The sequence below is a fragment of the Lepus europaeus genome, chromosome 9, assembly GCF_033115175.1.
Source record: "Lepus europaeus isolate LE1 chromosome 9, mLepTim1.pri, whole genome shotgun sequence".
Classification (NCBI taxonomy): domain Eukaryota; kingdom Metazoa; phylum Chordata; class Mammalia; order Lagomorpha; family Leporidae; genus Lepus; species Lepus europaeus.
In genome coordinates, this window is record NC_084835.1 from 43,246,524 (window position 1) to 43,265,502 (window position 18,979).

General features: G+C 45.2%; 1 protein-coding gene across 4 annotated transcripts in view; it reads right to left on the bottom strand.

The window, feature by feature from the left end:
- Window positions 1-1,086: 1,086 nt before the first annotated feature.
- Window positions 1,087-18,979, bottom strand: part of EOGT (EGF domain specific O-linked N-acetylglucosamine transferase) — a 48,194-nt gene continuing 30,301 nt past the window's right edge. For all 4 annotated transcript variants that reach the window (XM_062201237.1, XM_062201239.1, XM_062201240.1 and 1 more), the window contains 8 exons: window positions 16,710-16,802; window positions 16,000-16,071; window positions 15,783-15,869; window positions 13,994-14,062; window positions 8,249-8,310; window positions 7,251-7,370; window positions 4,382-4,484; window positions 1,087-3,590 (listed from right to left, as the gene is read on the bottom strand). In XM_062201237.1, coding sequence (XP_062057221.1) covers window positions 3,444-3,590; window positions 4,382-4,484; window positions 7,251-7,370; window positions 8,249-8,310; window positions 13,994-14,062; window positions 15,783-15,869; window positions 16,000-16,071; window positions 16,710-16,802 — 753 coding nt within the window. In that variant the 3' untranslated portion in view covers window positions 1,087-3,443. The remainder of the gene's footprint in view (window positions 3,591-4,381; window positions 4,485-7,250; window positions 7,371-8,248; window positions 8,311-13,993; window positions 14,063-15,782; window positions 15,870-15,999; window positions 16,072-16,709; window positions 16,803-18,979) is intronic.

The following is an 18,979-nucleotide window of genomic DNA, read 5'->3' on the forward strand; positions in this document are numbered from 1 at the left end:
TCCCATGCCCGGGGGAGGCGGCACCTGCTGCTACACTGCGGCTGCATTTCTTGGGCACCCAGTCCTGGGCCTTCCCCGGGAGCCCACCTGCTGAAAATTCTCCAACCCAGAGTCTGTTTTCTAGAGGATAGCTCAAGTCAGCTACGGCTCCACAGTCTATTCCCAGCAGGTGCCCTGTTTAAAGGCAAGTCTTTGTTCTGATCCCTTCTATGGCTCCAGCTCATCAGAATCCAACGACAAGAGCTTTGCCATGTGGACCCCAGGTCCATTATCACTTTGAACTCACCTCCGGCCCCTTGCTCACAACAGCTGCACTGGCTTCCCTGCTGGTTCTCAAACACACGCTCAGGACCTTTGCACATGCTGTTCTTTGAGGAATGCTCTTTGTCCAGTTATACTCATAATGCCCCCTGCCCCCCACACACACACTTCACCTCCTTCCAGTCTTGACTCAAATGGCACCTCCTCCATGAGGACTTCCCTGACTGCTACTTGAGTGTATAGGAACACACCTCCCCCGGGACCCCAGACCCCTCATCTCTGGTTTTGGTTTTCTCTGTAGCATGTGTGCAGGAGCTGGCACACTATGTACTGTACTGATTGATGTTGTTTACTGTGTCTCCTCCAAGAACGTAAGCTCCGTGAGGACGATGATTTTTGTCCGTTCTGCTCATTGCTGGATCCCAGAAGTTAAACGTTAACTGGTAGTCATGGCTCAATCAGCATTCACTGGATGAGCGAATGGACGAATGAATGACAAGGGAAAACCTGCGGTCTTCAGGACGGTCCCTTAAACAGCATTTGATTTTTTTCACATGAAAAACACTAACTATAATTCTTACATCATTTTGGTAAGGATGATGCACGGTGACTTTTGTGAAAGAACTGGGTAAGAAACCGCTAAGGTAAATAGAAGGTAAAATTTTTGCTTAAACCGAATTCTTCATCAGTGAACTACTGAATTTTTATAATATAACAGCTACCAGACTGCTACAAAAAGGCAAACATATTATTCAGACACAGAAAACCTTGGTTCTGATATTCAAATAAAACATAAGGTTTATTCCAAAGCCATACCCAAAATGTACAATGAAATGCATTTCTCTTAAAAACTTAATGTAAAAACAGTCTTTACATGTTAAATTTTCTTACAATTTGAAGATCTTTTGTTCCACAAAAAAGTCTGGTAAAAATTTAACTTCATAGTTCACATGTCAAATGATTTTCTTGTTTTTATAAAATGTAATCTTTAAATGCAAAATATTTAAATATAACTCTTTTTTATGAAATTGTTCTCAATTTCTGAAATTAGCACTAGTCTACAGAATCACGTTTCCACGTGCTTCTTCTTAAAATGAGGTAAGAAGACAAATGTTGACACTTTGATTTTGTTCCAGATAATTTTTCCAGATATTTATACATCACGGCCTCAAAATGCAATCGAGTTGTTACAATTCCTTTCATGGGAAATATTTTTTCAGTAGTTGCTCAAAGAACAGTATCAAGACCTGTCATTTAAAAATTCATCATATGAGGGTACTTCTAAAAATGTTCATGGGAAATAGAATTAAAAGGTAAGTCTATTTTGATGCAAAAAAAATTTTGAAATCCATGCACACAAGGAATCTTCAAAAAGTTCATGAAAAAGGCAGAATGTGGAAAAACTGCATGAACTTCAAAATTGCACCAAATTTAAAAAAAAAAAAAAAAACTTCTCTTTTAATTGTATTTTCCAGAGGCTTCTCAAGGTACCCTCGAAGGTCATACTTCTTTGTGTACAATTTTAAGATCCAGATCAAAGTTATTGCTACAGTGATTCACCATTTTCTTTACAGATATTTTAATAAATATTCCTAAACTCTACAAGACTATTGTTCATAATCTTTTAAAGCAGGGCTCAGCAAACATCTGTCCAGGTCAGATAGAAACATCTTGTTTTGCAACTCACTTATGTGCTGCATTTTCCTTTTTTAAAAACTACTCTAAAATTGGGGGGAGGGGGAATCCTTGGGCTCCACTGTAATTCGCTAACCTCCTCCCTACCTTGAAAAACAGAAGATTCTCATCTCTAAATTAGACTACTCAAGTGTTCATACAATGCCAGCTTCACATTTTGCAGTAAAATAAATCCATGGTAAATCCCATTCCCAACAACTCAGTTATCCATTTTCATCACTGGCATTTTCTTCTGGCTTGTGGATTAGATAATTCATATGATCCTTTATTTTATTTTTTGGTCTAATCTTTTTTAATAGGGAAAAGTTCTCCACATGTAACTATGTAACTAATGTGAAGTCTATAAAATCAAAGGCTGACACGCTTACATGCCCGCCGAGGTAGACGCACACACACACAGGTACATAGGGTACAAATCCTTGCACAGTGGAAACCAGTATTTCATACAGAAACGTAGCATGATGCTCTCCATAGCTGGAAGGCGTGCACGGGAACCAGCTGGAAGAGACACACAACAATCCCACAGAAGTCCTAAATTCGCTTTTATCAGACGTGGTTGTCAGAGTTTGGAGAACCATGAAATGAACATGAAATATGTGAATAACTAATGACTACAGCGGCCTGGTTTACTCAGTCTCTTGAAGCCAATAACCTGGAACTAACACTCGTCTGTAACACAGTGCTCTAGAGCAGTACTGTGCGTGCTTGCATGCGTATTGTCCGTGTTTTCTTTTTCTACCACAAATAGTGTTTGGAACAGATCATAGCAACTCAAAGAACAGTGGTGAACTTACCCAACTATATATGCTCTGGAGTTACAATCACATGAGATTCTTGCAAAAACCTTTAAAACTTTGGCCAGCGCTGTGGCTCAGTAGGCTAATCCTCCGCCTAGCGGCACCAGCACACCAGATTCTAGTCCCGGTTGGGGCGCCGGATTCTGTCCCGGTTGCCCCCAGGAGTGCAGTGGAGGATGGCCCAAGTGCTTGGGCCCTGCACCCCATGGGAGACCAGGATAAGTACCTGGCTCCTGCCTTTGGATCAGCGCGGTGCGCCGGCCGTGGCGGCCATTGGAGGGTGAACCAACGGCAAAGGAAGACCTTTCCCTCTGTCTCTCTCTCTCACTATCCACTCTGCCTGTCCAAAAAAAAAAAAACCTTTAAAACTTCTAAAGCTGAGCCGCTTGAAAACTTTGGCATCCCTAAGAAGAAAGCTCCATCACAGCAGGGGGTGCATCCCCAACTTTTGAATTACAGAAGAAAACCTTTCAGTGCAAAAGTATGATTGCTACTGGCACATAGCAATGACACAAAAAGTATATAAAACGCTTAAAGACTCTAAAACACGTAACAATACCTTGCAGGTATGTTTTGGTATAGACAAGGTCATTGAGGGCTAGGGAATAACGGGTTGTTTCACCTATTTCATGGTGAGTCTGGGTGCCGAGCGCTTAACTACTCCGTGTTGGGCAAACAGACTCAACGCATTCACAGCTCGTCCCGTTTCTTCTTGAACGGCCACTTGGGGTGTTGCAATATGTGGTCTGCGGCCTGAAGGACCAGGTACATAAACTCCTCCACGTCGAAAGAATAGTTGGTGAACTTCGGGTGCTCCCCGAGAGTGGGATGGTGGCCCTGCAAGGCAAACCGGAACACAGGCCCCAGCCCACTGAGCCTTGCTCCTCCCTCAGGAAGAATGCGGTCTCACTTTCACTCAGGCAACTATTTTCACGTACTCGACCCCAGAGCTCGGCACACTTTTTCTTTAAAGGCCCAGACAAAACTCGTTTCCAACTCTGCTCCCCGCACGGACTCAGGGGCACAGTTACTCAACTCGGCCTGGAAACGCATAGGCAGTCACCGACAACATGCATGCAAACCAGAAAGCATGATGGTTCCCAATAAAACTTTATTTACAGAAACAGGTGGGGCGGGGGGGGCGGGTTGGCCACATAGGGCTGTAGTTTACTGATTCCTGCTACATATCATCCAATAGATCTTTCCATGCCCAAAATTCATGAAGCTGTCTTACCAATAGCAAAGAACTAAGAGATTGGCTTTCCTTTTTCTCCAATTTGCAGATCTAAAATACCACAGCACACCCTCTTCTGGAGAAGAACAGTGCATCTGGGTATATAAGTTCAATGATCATTTTTCCATATTAATAAGTAGACCCCCTACCAGGGCTGGCAAACATTCGGCCTGTGGGCCATATAAGGCCCTCAAAATCATGTGGCCTGGCCCTGCCAAAGCAGCCACAGGCAAGACCTGAAATTCACTAAGTCTACAGCAGTCTTATTTTTAAGTTGATGATTTCCTGTAGCCTGTGAATGATGTTATAAAGAGCAAACGGCCCTTAGAAAGAAAAAAGGCACCCCCCCCTCCCCACCGGGAATGAAACAGAGAGCACAGGGTTTGAACTTTACCTTATCTTGAGGGAAGACTTTGTTCTGCCTTTGCCAAGTAATGTAGTGGACCCCTCGCAGCCTGGCCAAGTCTAAGTAACAGCGTTCATCCTCGCAGTTGTACCTAAGCACACGAGGGAGGCACCACGTGAGGCTGTCGTCCAGGGTTCTGGCCTGATCAACAATTCTTGGAGGGGCCGGTGCTGTGGCCTATCGGGTTAAGCCGCCGCTTGCAGTGCCAGCATCCCATACGGGTGCCAGTTCGAGTCCCAGCTGCTCCATTTCCGACCCAGCTCTCTGCTATGGCCTGGAAAAGCAGTAAAAGATGGCCCAAGTCCTTGGGCTCCTGCACCTGCATGGGAGACCTGGAAGAAGCTCCTGCCTCCTGGCTTCGCATCAGCCCAGCTCCGGCCATTGCGGCCAATTGGGGAGTGAACCAGCAGATGGAAGACCTCTCTCTCTGCCTCTCTTCTCTCTCTGTAATTCTACCTTTCAAATAAATAAATAAATCTTTAAAAAAAATTTTAAATTCTTGAGGAGTAAAGAAATGTGCCTCCTCAAATGTTCTTGAACAAGTTTTATGAACAATAAATAAGAAGGAGCATAATCATTTCAAAAATAGCTTCAGAGCTAAATTACCCTAACATTTTTGTTCCCTTTTTTTTGAAGGATGAAGCGAATTCAATCTTCCACCTGCAGGCTCAGTCCCCACATGCCTGCAGTAGCCAGAGCTGGGCCAGATGGAAGCCAGGAGCCTGGAACTCCACCCAGGTCTCCCACACGGTGGCAGGGACTTAAACACTTGAACCATCAACTGTGGCCTCCCAGGAGGAAGCAGAAAGCTGAAGTGGAAGTAGAACCGAGACTCAAACCCAGGTCCTCCAATAAGCAGAGCAGGTTTCACAAGTGGCAGCCGAACTGCTGTGCTACAATGCACACCCCTAACTTAACTAGCATTTTTAAAATTTTATTAAACATTCTTATTTATTTAATTGAAAAGCAATGGTACACAGAGAGAGAGAGAGAGATCTTCCAACCACTGGTTCACTCCCCAAATGACTGCAATGGGCAGGGCTAAGCCAGACTGAAGCATGGTCTCCCATGGGGTGCAGGAGCCCAAGCACTTGGGCCATCCTCCGCTGCTTTCCCAGGTGCACCAGCAGGGAGCTGGATCAGAAGTGGAGCAGCTGAGACTTGAATTGGCACCAACATGGGATGCGGCACTGCAGACGGTGGCTCAACCCGCTGTGGCACAGTGCAGGCCTCCTAACTTAACTTTTAAAGAACAGAATAGAAAAATAAATAAATCACAGGGTTGAGGATCGGAGGAAACTACTCATATTCAATAGTGTCTACTGCCTATGAACTTGACATTATCGCATAATACTCCTGTCTCTACAAGTATGGAAGTGGACTGGAGGTCACTTCCAAGGTCATAAAGCCAGTCAGTGAAGGACAAACTGAAACCAAGTCTAGGGCACGCCAAGGCCTGAGCTTTCCTAGTTATATTTCTCATGCTCTCTCTCCCTGCTATCTTCTGCCTTTCCTTCTCTCTCCCTGAAGTGAGTTAGTCAGCATTTATCCAGCTATTTCTCTTCTATGCATATATTTCAAAGTGTTGTGGAGAGGGGCAGGCACTGTGGCATAGCAGGTAAGCTGCCCCCTGGAGTACCCCGATCCCATATCAGAGTACCTGGATTTGAGTTCTGCTTCCAATTCTGATCCAGCTTCCTGCTAATGGACACCCTGGGAGGCAACAGATGGTGACTCAAGTACCTGAGTCCCTGTCACCCATGTGGGAAACCTAGATGAAGTCCCTAGCTTCAACCTGAGCCAGCCCCAGCCGTTGCAGGCATTGAGGAAATGAATCAGTAGTTGGAAGATCTCCTTCATTATGGTGCCTTTCAAATAAATAAATATATAAATAAAACTTGGAAAACAATGTCTGTGAGAGCACTGGATGTCCATGAAAATTCTTTTCCCAAATACTCTATTTAAATACTGATCAAGTCCTTTTTCAAAAAAAACCGCAACCTCAGGCTACTAGCCTCAAAAAGGGACAATGACCTAACAGACAGTCGCTACCAGTAATGTCAAAAACTGAAGACAAGCCAGCGCCGTGGCTTAACAGGCTAATCCTCCACCTTGCGGCACCCGCACACCGGGTTCTAGTCCCGGTTTGGGCGCTGGATTCTATCCCGGTTGCCCCTCTTCCAGGCCAGCTCTCTGCTATGGCCCGGGAGTGCAGTGGAGGATGGCCCAAGTCCTTGGGCCCTGCACCCCATGGGAGACCAGGAGAAGCACCTGTCTCCTGGCTTCGGATCAAGCACTTGGCTGCAGCGGCCATTGGAGGGTGAACCAACGGCAAAAAGGAAGACCTTTCTCTCTGTCTCTCCTCTCTCTCTCACTATCCACTCTGCCTGTCAAAAAAAAAAAAAAAAAAAACTGAAGACGGAGCACGGGGTCAAGAGCAGAATTACTGGGGCGGGAAGACTCTGTCTCCGTTACTAACCATGGAGTGAAAAGATCAGTTACCCGAGGGCCTGAGGCTCCCTGGGAAGTCCTGGCTTGTGTTTTGGGGGTGTGCTGAGCTTAAGACCTAGAGCTTCCCCCCAGGCGGTGTGAGAGGCATGAGGGAAGGAGACCCCATTCTCACATCTCCCTATCATGCCAGGTGGGGCATGGCAGCAATAATTTGCTTAGTAACAAGTGCAATGGCTGGCTACAAACTACACTTCTAGAGCTTTTGGTCTGTTTTTCTTTCCATGTGCCTATAGCATGAGGCCTCTCTGTAATGACTGCAGCCTTTGGATGCTCACAGTGGAAGCCCCAGCAAGCCCAAGGCATAGCTGCCCGGGCGCCTGGCTGCCAAGCTGCCGCGAACACTCACAGTTCAAACACTGCAGCCCAGTCTGGAAGGAAGAGCAAATGGGTGAGACCGGCTCCGTGCATTCCAATAAATATGTCCGTGTTGTGAGTGATCCTGAGTTGATCCAGAAACCCAAGTTCTCTGCGAACAAACAGAACAAGATGAGAGATGAGGAGAGGAGCATGGAGGGGCTGGGTCAGCACTGGCATGATGTTCAACACGCAGGCACATTTTCCCATCACATCACCTTCCCCTCTACACTTTTTTGTCCATTTCATGGGCACTGTAGTAATCAATGACATCTTCATAACTTGTTTCTAAATACACTCATTTATCTCTTTAGATTTCAGTATGCTTATTTATAAAAGGAAACTTTTATAGCTTTCTTAAAGGGAAAACCAGTAACACATAACATCAATAAAACTGCAGAAGTATTTACAATCTACCTAAAAAGTATCCTTGAGAACCAGGGAGATACCATTGCAGGAGACGGCCCTGAGCCCAAGGCCTGCCCTCTCTTCAAGAGAGGAGGAATTAGCAAGTGTGGAAGACACATTGATAACATTCTGGCACAAAGTGAAATCCTTTCCTTAAGATAATAAAAGGGCGCCAGCGCTGTGGTATAGGGGTAAAGCCACTGCCTGCAGTGCTGACATCCCATATGGGCACCAGTTCCAGGTCCCAACTGCTCCACTTCCGATCCAGCTTTCTGCTATGGCCTGGGAAAGCAGTAGAAGATAGCCCAAGTCCTTGGGCCACTGCACCCAAGTGGGAGACCAGGAAGCTCCTGGCTCCTGGCTTGGATCAGAGCAGCTCCTGCCATTGTGGCCATCTGTGGAGTGAACCAGCGGATGGAAGACCTCTCTCTCTACCTCTGCCTCTCTGAAACTCTGCCTTTCAAATAAGTAAATAAATATTTAAAAATAAAATAAAATCTTTTTAAAAAATGCTGTCCACCTCCTATTCATTCATCCAAGCAAAGACAACAGCATCTGCCCGAAAGGCTGTATCTTACTCACTTGTACTTGTAATCAACAATCTGTACATCGAATGTAGATACTGTTTTCAGTGCATTGACAAGCTAGGAAAAAAAGAGAGAGAAACATTTAGAATTTCTTTTCCTTCCCTTTGGGTCCTAAAATTTCTTCTTTTTTTGCATATAATATTTTTCAGGTATTATTCTTTGGGTCTACTGGTTTTAACCCTAATTGAATTAAAATACAGCCTCCATCCCTTAAACATAGGACTTTACTTTCCTGAAACACCAACACCCTGACTTGTTACAAAGGAGAGGAAAAGTACTCAGGTCAGAGACTCACTAAGTGTCCACGGTTGTTATTCCTCCAGCTTTCAACTTGTGTTTACTGAACACCTACTCCGCCCCAGAGATTACGTCAGGGGCCTTCTTCCCATGCATTATCTCAGTTCGGATAAACCACGAGCAGTTTGGACCTCACTATCTGAAAAACATTGTTGGTACGTCTACATAGAAAAACAGGTATTCTTCTAGCAAACAAAGCATGATTCCTCTATTACCAAAAACACACTCATGGTTCTCTCTGCCCGTCATGATTAGGCCATCAGAACCCCACACTGGATCAGCACCATTCGGAAATGTTTGCGCTTGTATCGGGCAGGAGGCTTCTGCATATACTGTACCACAACAGCAGTAGCCATGGTTACAAGTGTCACTGGTTGTGCACGGTATCACCTGATCCTCATGAAAAATCATGCCAAGTAGGTATTATTAGTATGCCCATCTTATAAATGAGTCAACAGAAGCTTAGAGACGTTAAGTAACTTCCAGCCCGCCAATACAGAGCCAAAATCAAATCTGGGTCTTTCCACTGAGAACCTGTGTGATTTTTGTTTTTGTTTTTTACTTTTTTTTTTTTTTGGACAGGCAGAATTAGACAGTGAGAGAGAGAGACACAGAGAAAGGTCTTCCTTTTTCCGTTGGGTCACCCCCCAAGTGGCCGCTACGGCTGGCACGCCACGCTGATCCAAAGCTAGGAGCCAGGTGCTTCCTCCTGGTCTCCCATGCAGGTGCAGGGCCCAAGCACTTGGGCCATCCTCCACTGCACTCCTGGGCCACAGTAGAAAGCTGGACTGGAAGAGGAGCAACCAGGACAGAATTCGGCGCCCCGACCGGGACTAGAACCCAAGGTGCCGGGGCCACAGGTGGAGAATTAGCCTATTGAGCCACGGCGCCAGCCATATATATGAACCTGTGTGTTCTTAACCAGTGCACTCTACTCTCCACCTTACAGAGAGCAACGGTTCGTAATCCCAGCCCCCTTCCACATCCACCCACCCGCACCCCCACACATACACACACGTAACCGTAAAGTGAAGTTTCTCTCTAGATAGCCCTGGACTCCCACAAACATACAGCTTATATCAAAGAGTTCAAGGAATGAGGACAGGCAAAAGAAATCAATTTTCTAGAAGAGAATCAATCAGATGGCATGAGCCTTGTTCTTTTAATGAGAAATGCCCACATAAAAGGAATCGAGAGGCCCACGGCCAGTGTGCTCTTTTTCACATTTTCTAGTCACACCAAAGAAGTGGCCTCAAACACAACAGTTCAAAAGCTAAGGTTGGGCGGGATTCCGTAAACCATCATTTAATGAGAGCATCTGGGTTTTATGATCTACTCAGTAATCAATCTATGGTTGACGGTGTGCTCCTCCTCACCCTGTAGCTGGGTTGTAAGGTGATGTCAATCCCAGGGAGAAAAGCAGTCCATTCTGGGGTGTCTGGCTTGGTGTCTGCTGACTCACCCCCTCTCACCTCTGGACAATGCCACGCGGGAAGCCTGTGTGTGACTGCATCTGAACTTGTCCAGCCTGGCATGTGTGGCACACATCAGCCCTCCACCCTTCTCCTGGGCCCTGTCCAGCAGCTTGGTGCTGAACCTTAGCCTGCACCCTCCTGATGGATGCGGACAGAGGTGGATTCAACCTCCTCTGTGGAAGAAAGCAGCCTCACCCCTAGACCCCCCTGACTCTCACCCCCAGGACCTCTCTGCTCGCTACTGGGTGGCTGTGGACAGGTGTTTCAACCAGTAAGCCTTGGTGACCTTGTCTGCAACACAGGATATCAATAAAGTACCAGCCTCATGAGTCTTCTGGGAGTGTTGGGGGACATAATTCACAGGGAGTACAGAGTAATACGCTTGGCAGATAATTAGCACTCAACATGTATAGCCTATACCAATACAGACCACTGATCTGTTGGCTGGCGGCACTTCCATCCATGTAATCCTGCAATGTGCTATCTGATACACAGTCCTCCATATCCACACTCACAGATGCATCCAAGTGCAGATTGGAAATAGAAAAAAAATTGCATCTATATTGAATGTGTACAGAATTTGTGTTCCTAACATTAATACAATAAACAACTGTTTATAAAGCATTTACACTGTATTAGGTATTTTAAGTAATTCAGAGATGACTTGAAGTAAAGGGGAAGAAATGTGCAGGTTAGAGGCAAATACTACAGCACCTGATACAAGGGCCGTGAACACCCAAGGGTTGTAGTCTCCATGGGGAGTCCTGGAAGCAATCACCCGTGGACACCGAGAGACAACCCAAGTTTTATTTTTGGTCTCCAGAACATACACACTGCTCATCTATTCCACCCACACAGCCTCCAACCAGTGCCACCTCCTGCCATGCGGTGATGTCCTCTGTGGCCCAGAGGGATCTTGGGAAGAGATGCCAATTGCACAACGTGACCAGTCCATCAGGCATCCGAAATAACCTATGGAAATACTTTACCCATCAAAACTTGCCCCCACCTTCCCTTTTACTCTGTTTTTTTTTTTTTTTTTTCCATTTTAATTCCACTTAATGGCTCAAGCTAAAAGCCTAGGAATCACCCTTGGTTATCAGGATCTTTCCTGGCCTTACCTACTGCTGTACTGTACATTCCAAAAGTATCCTAGGTCCTATTGCCAAAATATATGCTGATTCTACCTACTGTGTCATCGCTACTGTCACCACCTTCATCCACACTCTGTCCTGGGCCACAGGAACAGCTCCTACCCAATCCCCTTCTTACTCTTACGGCCAAAGTGACTTGGAAATGTGTAAGTCAATTCATGTCTCTCCCTGTGTATTCATTTACTAATTGCTGCAAAAAAACAAAAATTGCCACAAACATGGTAGCTTAAATGATCACAATTTAGCCCCATACAATTCTGTAGGACTGAAGTCCAATCCAGGTCTTACTGGGCTAAAGTCGAAGTGGTGGAGGCTATGTTCCTTCTGGGAGCTCTCAGGGAGAATACATTTCCTTTTCTTCTTTTTTCTTTAAGATTTATGTGAAAGGAAAAGTGATCAGGAGTGAGGGAGGAGGTAGTGGAAGAGAGGGACACACACACACACATATACACACCACACCACACACAATCTTCGATCTACTGGTTCACTCCCCAAATAACTACAATGGCCAGGACTGGACCAGGCCAAAGTCAGGGGCCTGGAACTCCATCCTGATCTCCCTTGTGGGTGGCAGGGGTCAAACTACTTGGGCCATCTTCTGTGGCTTTCCCAGGGGCATCAGGCAGGGAGTTGGATCAGAAGTGGAGTAGCATGGACTCGAACTGGTGCTCCAGTAGGGACGTGGCTGTTGGAAGCAGTGGTTTAACCCACTGAGCCACAACACAGGTCCCAGAGAACTCACTTCCATGCCTTTCCCAGCTTCAAGAAGCTACCCCCACTCTGTGGCTCAAGGCTCCTCAAGGCCAGCAACGTTGCATCTCTCTGGCCCTGATACCTCCTCTCTGACTTGTTTTCCAACCTCCTTCTCCGACTTTTAAGGAAATAATGAAATGAGATCAAGCAATGAGAAGAATCCAACTAAGAGCTTTCCAGGCAAGGTCCTCTGGTGGATAGAATTTAAGGCCCATATGTGATTACTTTGACTCACACGGATAATCCAGGATAGACTCCCTATTGAGAGAGCTCAATTCCATCTGCAAGCTCAACGTCCCTTTGCTACGTAACCTAACCTGTTCACAGGTCCCAGGGATTAGGACTCAAGCATCGTTTGAAGGGAGGAGGAAATATTCTGTCTGCCACAAGCTGCTTAAACATCCACAGTGGGGGCCAATGTTGGGCCCACTCGTTAAGACACCAGTTAACACACCCACATCCTGCATACCATATCAATGTACCCAGATTCGATGCCCAGCTCCAATTCTAGCTCCCAGCTAATACACACCCCGAGTCCCGTCACCCACAATGGGAGACCCAGATGGAGGTCTGGACTCCCAGATTTGGCCTGACCCACCCCAGCTGCTGTGAGCCAACTGGGGAGTGAACCAGCAGATGAGAGAGCTGTCGGTCTCTCTGCTTTTCAAGTAAGTTTTAAAAAGTTTTAAACCCAATACTTCACAGTGGCTTCCCCCTCACACTGGAATAAAATCCACCCCTCAGCAAGGTCCTGGGGGCTGAGATGACACATCACGACCTCCTGAACCACATTCACCTTCTTGGAGCTCCCCAGACATCACTCTCACCTCCCTGGAGATGCCACAGCCATCCTTGCATCCTCCTCGTTTCTAAAAAACCCAAAGGTCAGTCCACCGGAGGCTTTTTGCCTCTGCCCAGAAGGCTGATCCCAGCGAGATCCCTCTCTGATTAGCTCTGTGTTCAACCCCCATCTACCCAGACAACTGGCCTGACTGCCTCCCACCCTCTTTCTCTCCATCAGTCTGTTGCTTCCTGCACAGCTCTCATCACTGTGTGAAATCACCCTACCAGCTGACTGACTTCATCTCTCACTTCTAGGGCTCCATGAGGGTAGGGACTTCCCCTATCTTTACCTCTGAGGACAAGAACATGGGCTGGCACACAGCAAGTGCCCAATGCTACCTTCGAGTGATGACGTGACAGGCAGGAGCTTTGCATGGTGATCGCCCTGAGGTTAAACATAACTTATGAGTTGGTGCTGTTGAAATGACTTGGAATGCCTAAGATGGGGCCAATTTCTAAGACACACAGTGACATGGGAGCATGGAGACCTCTCCAACTCAACCTGCTACAGGACAGCACAGCCCTGCCACAGGCCATCAACCCTCTCCCAAAAGACAGTCTTGTACTGTCACAGCAAATTTGCCTGAAGGGTCAATGTTCAGCAAATTACTGTAGCCAAGACAAGACTCATTTCTGTCTATCTCCATTCTGAGCTGTCTGCAGATGAAGGCTCACAATAAGGCTAGAAGAGGCCGGCGCCGGGGCTCACTAGGCTAATCCTCTGCCTGCGGCGCCGGCACCCAGGGTTCTAGTCCCGGTTGGGGTGCTGGATTCTGTCCCGGTTGCTCCTCTTCCAGTCCAGCTCTCCGCTGTGGCCCGGGAAGGCAGTGGAGGATGGCCCAAGTGCTTGGGCCCTGCACCTGCATGGGAGACCAGGAGGAAGCACCTGGCTCCTGGCTTTGGATCAGCACAGCGCACCGGCCATAGTGGCCATCTGGGGGGTGAACTAATGGAAGGAAGACCTTTCTCTCTCTCTTTCTCTCTCACTGTCTAACTCTGCCTGTCAAAAAATAAATAAATAAATAAGGCCAGAAGGAGTTCGGTGACTTCTACCAGAAATTCACAATCAACAAACGGACTAGTCACAGGCCATCAAACTTGTCTAAAAACTAATAGCTTAAATCAAACCTTCTAATGTGGTGAGAAAAAATAAAGCACATTAGTTATAGGTTGGTAAATTCAACATGATGATGTCAAAAATGCACACGAAAAACTTACCTCATTTTGGTTTAATATTTTCCGGTACTCTGTGCTCCGTGCCAGAATGGTGACTCGGATTTTGCCATCCTGTAATCCAAATGAAAAGGCAAAATAAGGCTGCTTCTGCCTGGACAGACGAACATCTGACCCTAAAAGCTGACTTTCACCAAGAGACGGAACTCAATGAGGACACATTTATGGACCGATTGTTTTTAGCCTGATTCTGGCATTGTTCCCTCCAAGAATAAAAATATATCCACTTGAAAAGAAAATGTAGCATATATTCACAGTGGACTATTATTCGGTCATTAAAAAGAATGAAATCTTGTCATCTGCAGTAGCAAGATGGATCTGGAGTACATTACATTAAATGTGACAAACCAGGCACAGGAAAACAAGTGTCCTATGCCCTAACTCATATATAGAAGCTAAAAATCCATCCAAGCAGAGGATGGAATGGTGGTTACCAAGGGCTGGGGAGAACAGCAACAAAGGGAGGATAGACAAGGGTGGTTAATGAATACAGAAATACAGTTAGATAGGAAGATTACATCCTTTTTTTAAGATGTATTTTATTTATTTATTTATTTGAGAAAGAATGACAGACTGAGGGAGAGACAGAGAGATCCTCCATCTACTGGTTCATTCCCCAAATGGCTACAACAGCCAGAGCCGGGCCAGGCCACAGCCCGGAGCCAGCAACTCCATCTGGGTCTCCTATGTGGGTGGCAGGAGCTCAAGCACTTGGGTCACCTTTTGCTGCTTTCCCAGGGAGCATTAGCAGGGAGCTGGATCAGAAGTAGAGCAGCTGGGATTCAAACTGGTGCTCCAATATGGGAAGCTACCATTGTAAGCGGCAACTTAATCAGTTTTGCTACAACACCAGCTCCATGAAGATTAACTTCTAATGTTCTATGGCACAGCAGAGTCCCCATCATTAACATTAATGTATTATATATTTCAAAACACTAGAAGAATTATGAATGTTCCCACCACCAAGTAACAAAAAATGTTTAAGACGATGGTCATGCTAATCACCCTGATTTGATCATTACACATTGCATGCATAAATCAAAATATCACACTGCATCCCATAAATGTGTATAATTATTATGTGTCGATCTGGAATAAAAATAAATGACGGGAAACATTCAGCCAAGCAGTTAGGACACCAGTTAGGATTCCAGTCTCCCACACCGAGTACCTGGGTTTGACCCCCAGTTCTGGCTCCCGACTCCAGCTTCCTGCTAATGCAGATTGAGATCCAAGACAGTGGTGATGGCTTAGGTAACTGAGTTCCAGTCACCCACGTGGGAGATCCAGACTGAGTTCTCAGTGGCGATTACAGGCATTTGGGGAGTGAACCAGTGGGTGGAAACACTCTCTCTCTCTTTGCACGTTCCCCTTCCCTCTCCAGTAAAAAGTAAATTATTTTAAAAACAAATACAGAAGAACAGATGTATCCACTTTGGCCACAGAAGACAACATCTGTTCATTACACACTTTGACTAGGTGGTTGGGAGGGTGGATTTTTTGGTAGCAGTTGTGTGGGTTAGATAGGATGTGGGAGACGATGGCGAGAGATGGCTAAAGAAATGGAAAAGGAAAAGCAGAAAGCAAACCCATCTTGCACTATCCATTCGTTTACTTGACAGGTTGCTGACACCTGTTTTCAAATGACTGCGGTTCGGAAAACCTCACCATAGAAAACAAGGTCTCCTGGTTACCGTTTTCTTCGCAGAGGCGGACTGACTTAGTTTACGAGATGAGAAGTCACGCTCCTCAGAACCCCGAAGGCATCCGTTACCTGGGGTCCCTCCTGTGCGATGTTCAGTCTGTGCAGTACGTGCTGGGAGAACGCCCTGAACAATCCAGTGCCGTGACAGCCTGAGATCTAGAAGAAAAACACCAGCGCCAAGGACGGTGGGTACTGCTGCATGGCAACTCAGGCGCTCTCGTGGTCTGTACAAACATTCTCTTCACATCTATCAAGCATGAAGCCCACAAATATGACACACGCTTACCAGAGGGGTATTGTAGAACAGCCCGTACCTCATGCGAGGCAGTAACGAGAACACGGCTTCTTTAAAACACACCTGTGCGGAAAGACATGCGAAAAGATCAGAGGACATCTGTGTCTTCCACACCAAAATGGCATTCATCATTGTGGTAAATATAGGTTAATTAGCCTCTATTACAACAGCAATTCTACTTCAAAAGAATACAATTTCATTTTCTGAAAATTTGGAAATCTTTAAATGATGCATGGTTAATAATGATGAGGAAGGCATTGTGGCATAGTGGATTAAGCCACTGCCAGCACTCCATAAAAGTGTCAGTTCCAGTCCCAGCTGCTCCACTTCCCATCCAGATCTCTACCGTGGCCTGGGAAAGCAGCATAAGATGGCCCATGTGCTTGGGCCCCTGCACTCACATGAGAGTCCAGGTTTCTGACCTGGGCCTGGCCCAGCCTTGGCTGTTGCAGCCATTTGGGAAGTGAACCAGCAGATGAAGATTCTCTTTGTCTCTCCCTTTCTCTCTGTTATGCTGCCTTTCAAATAAATAAAATACATCTTTTTAAAAAATTAAAAATAACAATGAGTATTCTAGCTGTCACTACAGAAACTGTCAGAAATTAACAGTAATAGCTAATATATCCAAACTAAAAATTGTTATGATTGAGTCATGTGCACACGACAGGTGTTTACAGCCTAAAATGTAAAATTTCCAGTACCCGTTTGGAATCATAAGTTTTCAGATGTATAACTTCATAATCAGTAAATGCTTTCCACGTCTCAGAAAATAAGTCACCGTATCCGTAAGTGCTCTAAGGATGCAAACAAAATAAGTTAGGACAATCACAGGATACAACGCAGCTCTTCAAAGTTGCAACAAAACACCTCAATTCACCTGATGGTGTTAAAAAAGAATGATCCTACTAAACAAGCTCATAAAAACCCTATCAGAAAAAATGGATCTTCACCTTGGGCCTGGGTGAATGCCTGAGTTCTTGAAATAGCATCACAGTTATACTCTTAGTCTGTTAACAACATTTTGTTTTCCACTCAAATCCTTTTTATTCTCATCTCTTTGAGATTTTAGCGAGTGCACATTTTTTCCTGTGAATTTTCTATCCAAAATCACAGACTGACACAACTCATTCATATGCCACCATCTAACACACTCTGATAGGCTGTTAGCAAAAACTATCACAGGCTTTGTGAAGAAATTTCAGAGCAAGAAAAATGACTTTTAGGGTTTTAACATTAAAAATATATGCAGCTCTATGAAATGTGCCCCTCACTGACTGAGGGATCACCATGTGTTAACTCCATCAATATTAATTATTAGAGCAATAAAAACAGAACCAGCACCTTGCACACTTGCTATGTCCCAGGCACCATTCTATGTGTTTGACATTACTAACTCATTAGCCACCCCGCAAGCCTAAAGAGCCAGTTATTATTGTTATCCCTGATTTACAGATCAGGAAACTAGGACACAAATTTAAGTAATTTGCCTCCATTGCTAAGATGGCAAATCACAGGGCTGGAATTAACAAGCCCAGGCTGTGGTTCCAGACTTCACACCCATAAACTCCACCTGGCAGTTACCGCTCAGTAGGAACAAACTCTAGTGTATTAACTAAATACATTTCTTTTATGAAATGTACAAGTTATTTAAGAGCTCCCTCATCTAAAGGAAGGAGATGGTTAACTTTAAAATGGTACAACTTAGGTTGAAAAACAGCCAATAAAAATTAGTATTACTGCAGGATTACATTCAATGTCTACAGTTGGCTATACATTATGTTTGTTATGTTCCTGTTTTCATCTTTGTAGCACGCCTTTTTCATATATTGAGATGTTAAGGTGGCTCACATTATAATCAATTCAAAGTCATTGAGAACTATTAGACGCAGTGATTAAAAACAAATTCTTCCTTCGATGTTCCTCCAACACCACTCAAACCAAGGCCCTTCTCAACACCATCTAGAAGGAAATATCCTGTTCCAACTCAATAAAAATTATAAATGGTAACAAAAAATAATTTTAGACAGTTTCTAGAGATAAAATAGTTCAGATGAAGTAAGGTCCCTTTGGAAGGAAATTTGAATAATGAAATTTAGTAATCCTGAGTGATCTCCTCTCAGGGAAAGCAGACATTGTCTAATAATAACTTCCTCTAGAAGTTTCACATCCACACCCTCCAAATTCAAATTATCTGCCGTGAAGAAGGAGGGGCTTCTTCCTAAGGTTACACTGAAGAATATGTGGATTTTCTTCAAGATGACATGAAATTTCCTGCTATGTATGTCTCAATGTTGAACACGCACACATCCTATGATTTAGAAATTCCACGGAGAGGAATCTGTCTGATGGAAATGTCAGGATGAGGGTGTGGAAACACAGATACATTCAGCCCACCGTATCCCCTGATTCGGCATCCACAGCTTCAACCAACCCTGGGATGGAAATACAGAGAAAAAAGCATCTCTCCTGAAGAAGTTTAGATGCTTCTTTTATAATTATCCCCTAAAACACACCAGTTTAACAACCATGCTACACAGCACTTACATCCTGGTAGGTATTATATGTAACCTGGAGATGATTTAAAGCATGCAGGAATGTGTGCGTAGGTTATACGTGAATACCACACCATATTACATAGAGCCTCCAGCGTCCATGGATTGGGTATCCTGGTTGTGGGCAGGGAGTCTTGGAACTCATTCCCTACAGACACCAAGGGACAACTGTTTAAGAGAAAGATGGTTTTTGCAGCATTTCAGTAAACAGCAAAGAACTGGGCCCGATGAGATGGATTATGCCTTATAACCACTATAAAAAAAGAAAATGCTGGGGCTGATGTTGTGGTACGCCAGGTTGAGCCACTGCCTGCAATACCAGCATCCCATCTGAGTGCTGGTTCAAGTCCCACTTCCTATCCAGCTCCCAGCAGATGTATCTGAGAAATTTTGCTGCATAAGATGGCCCAAGTGCTTGG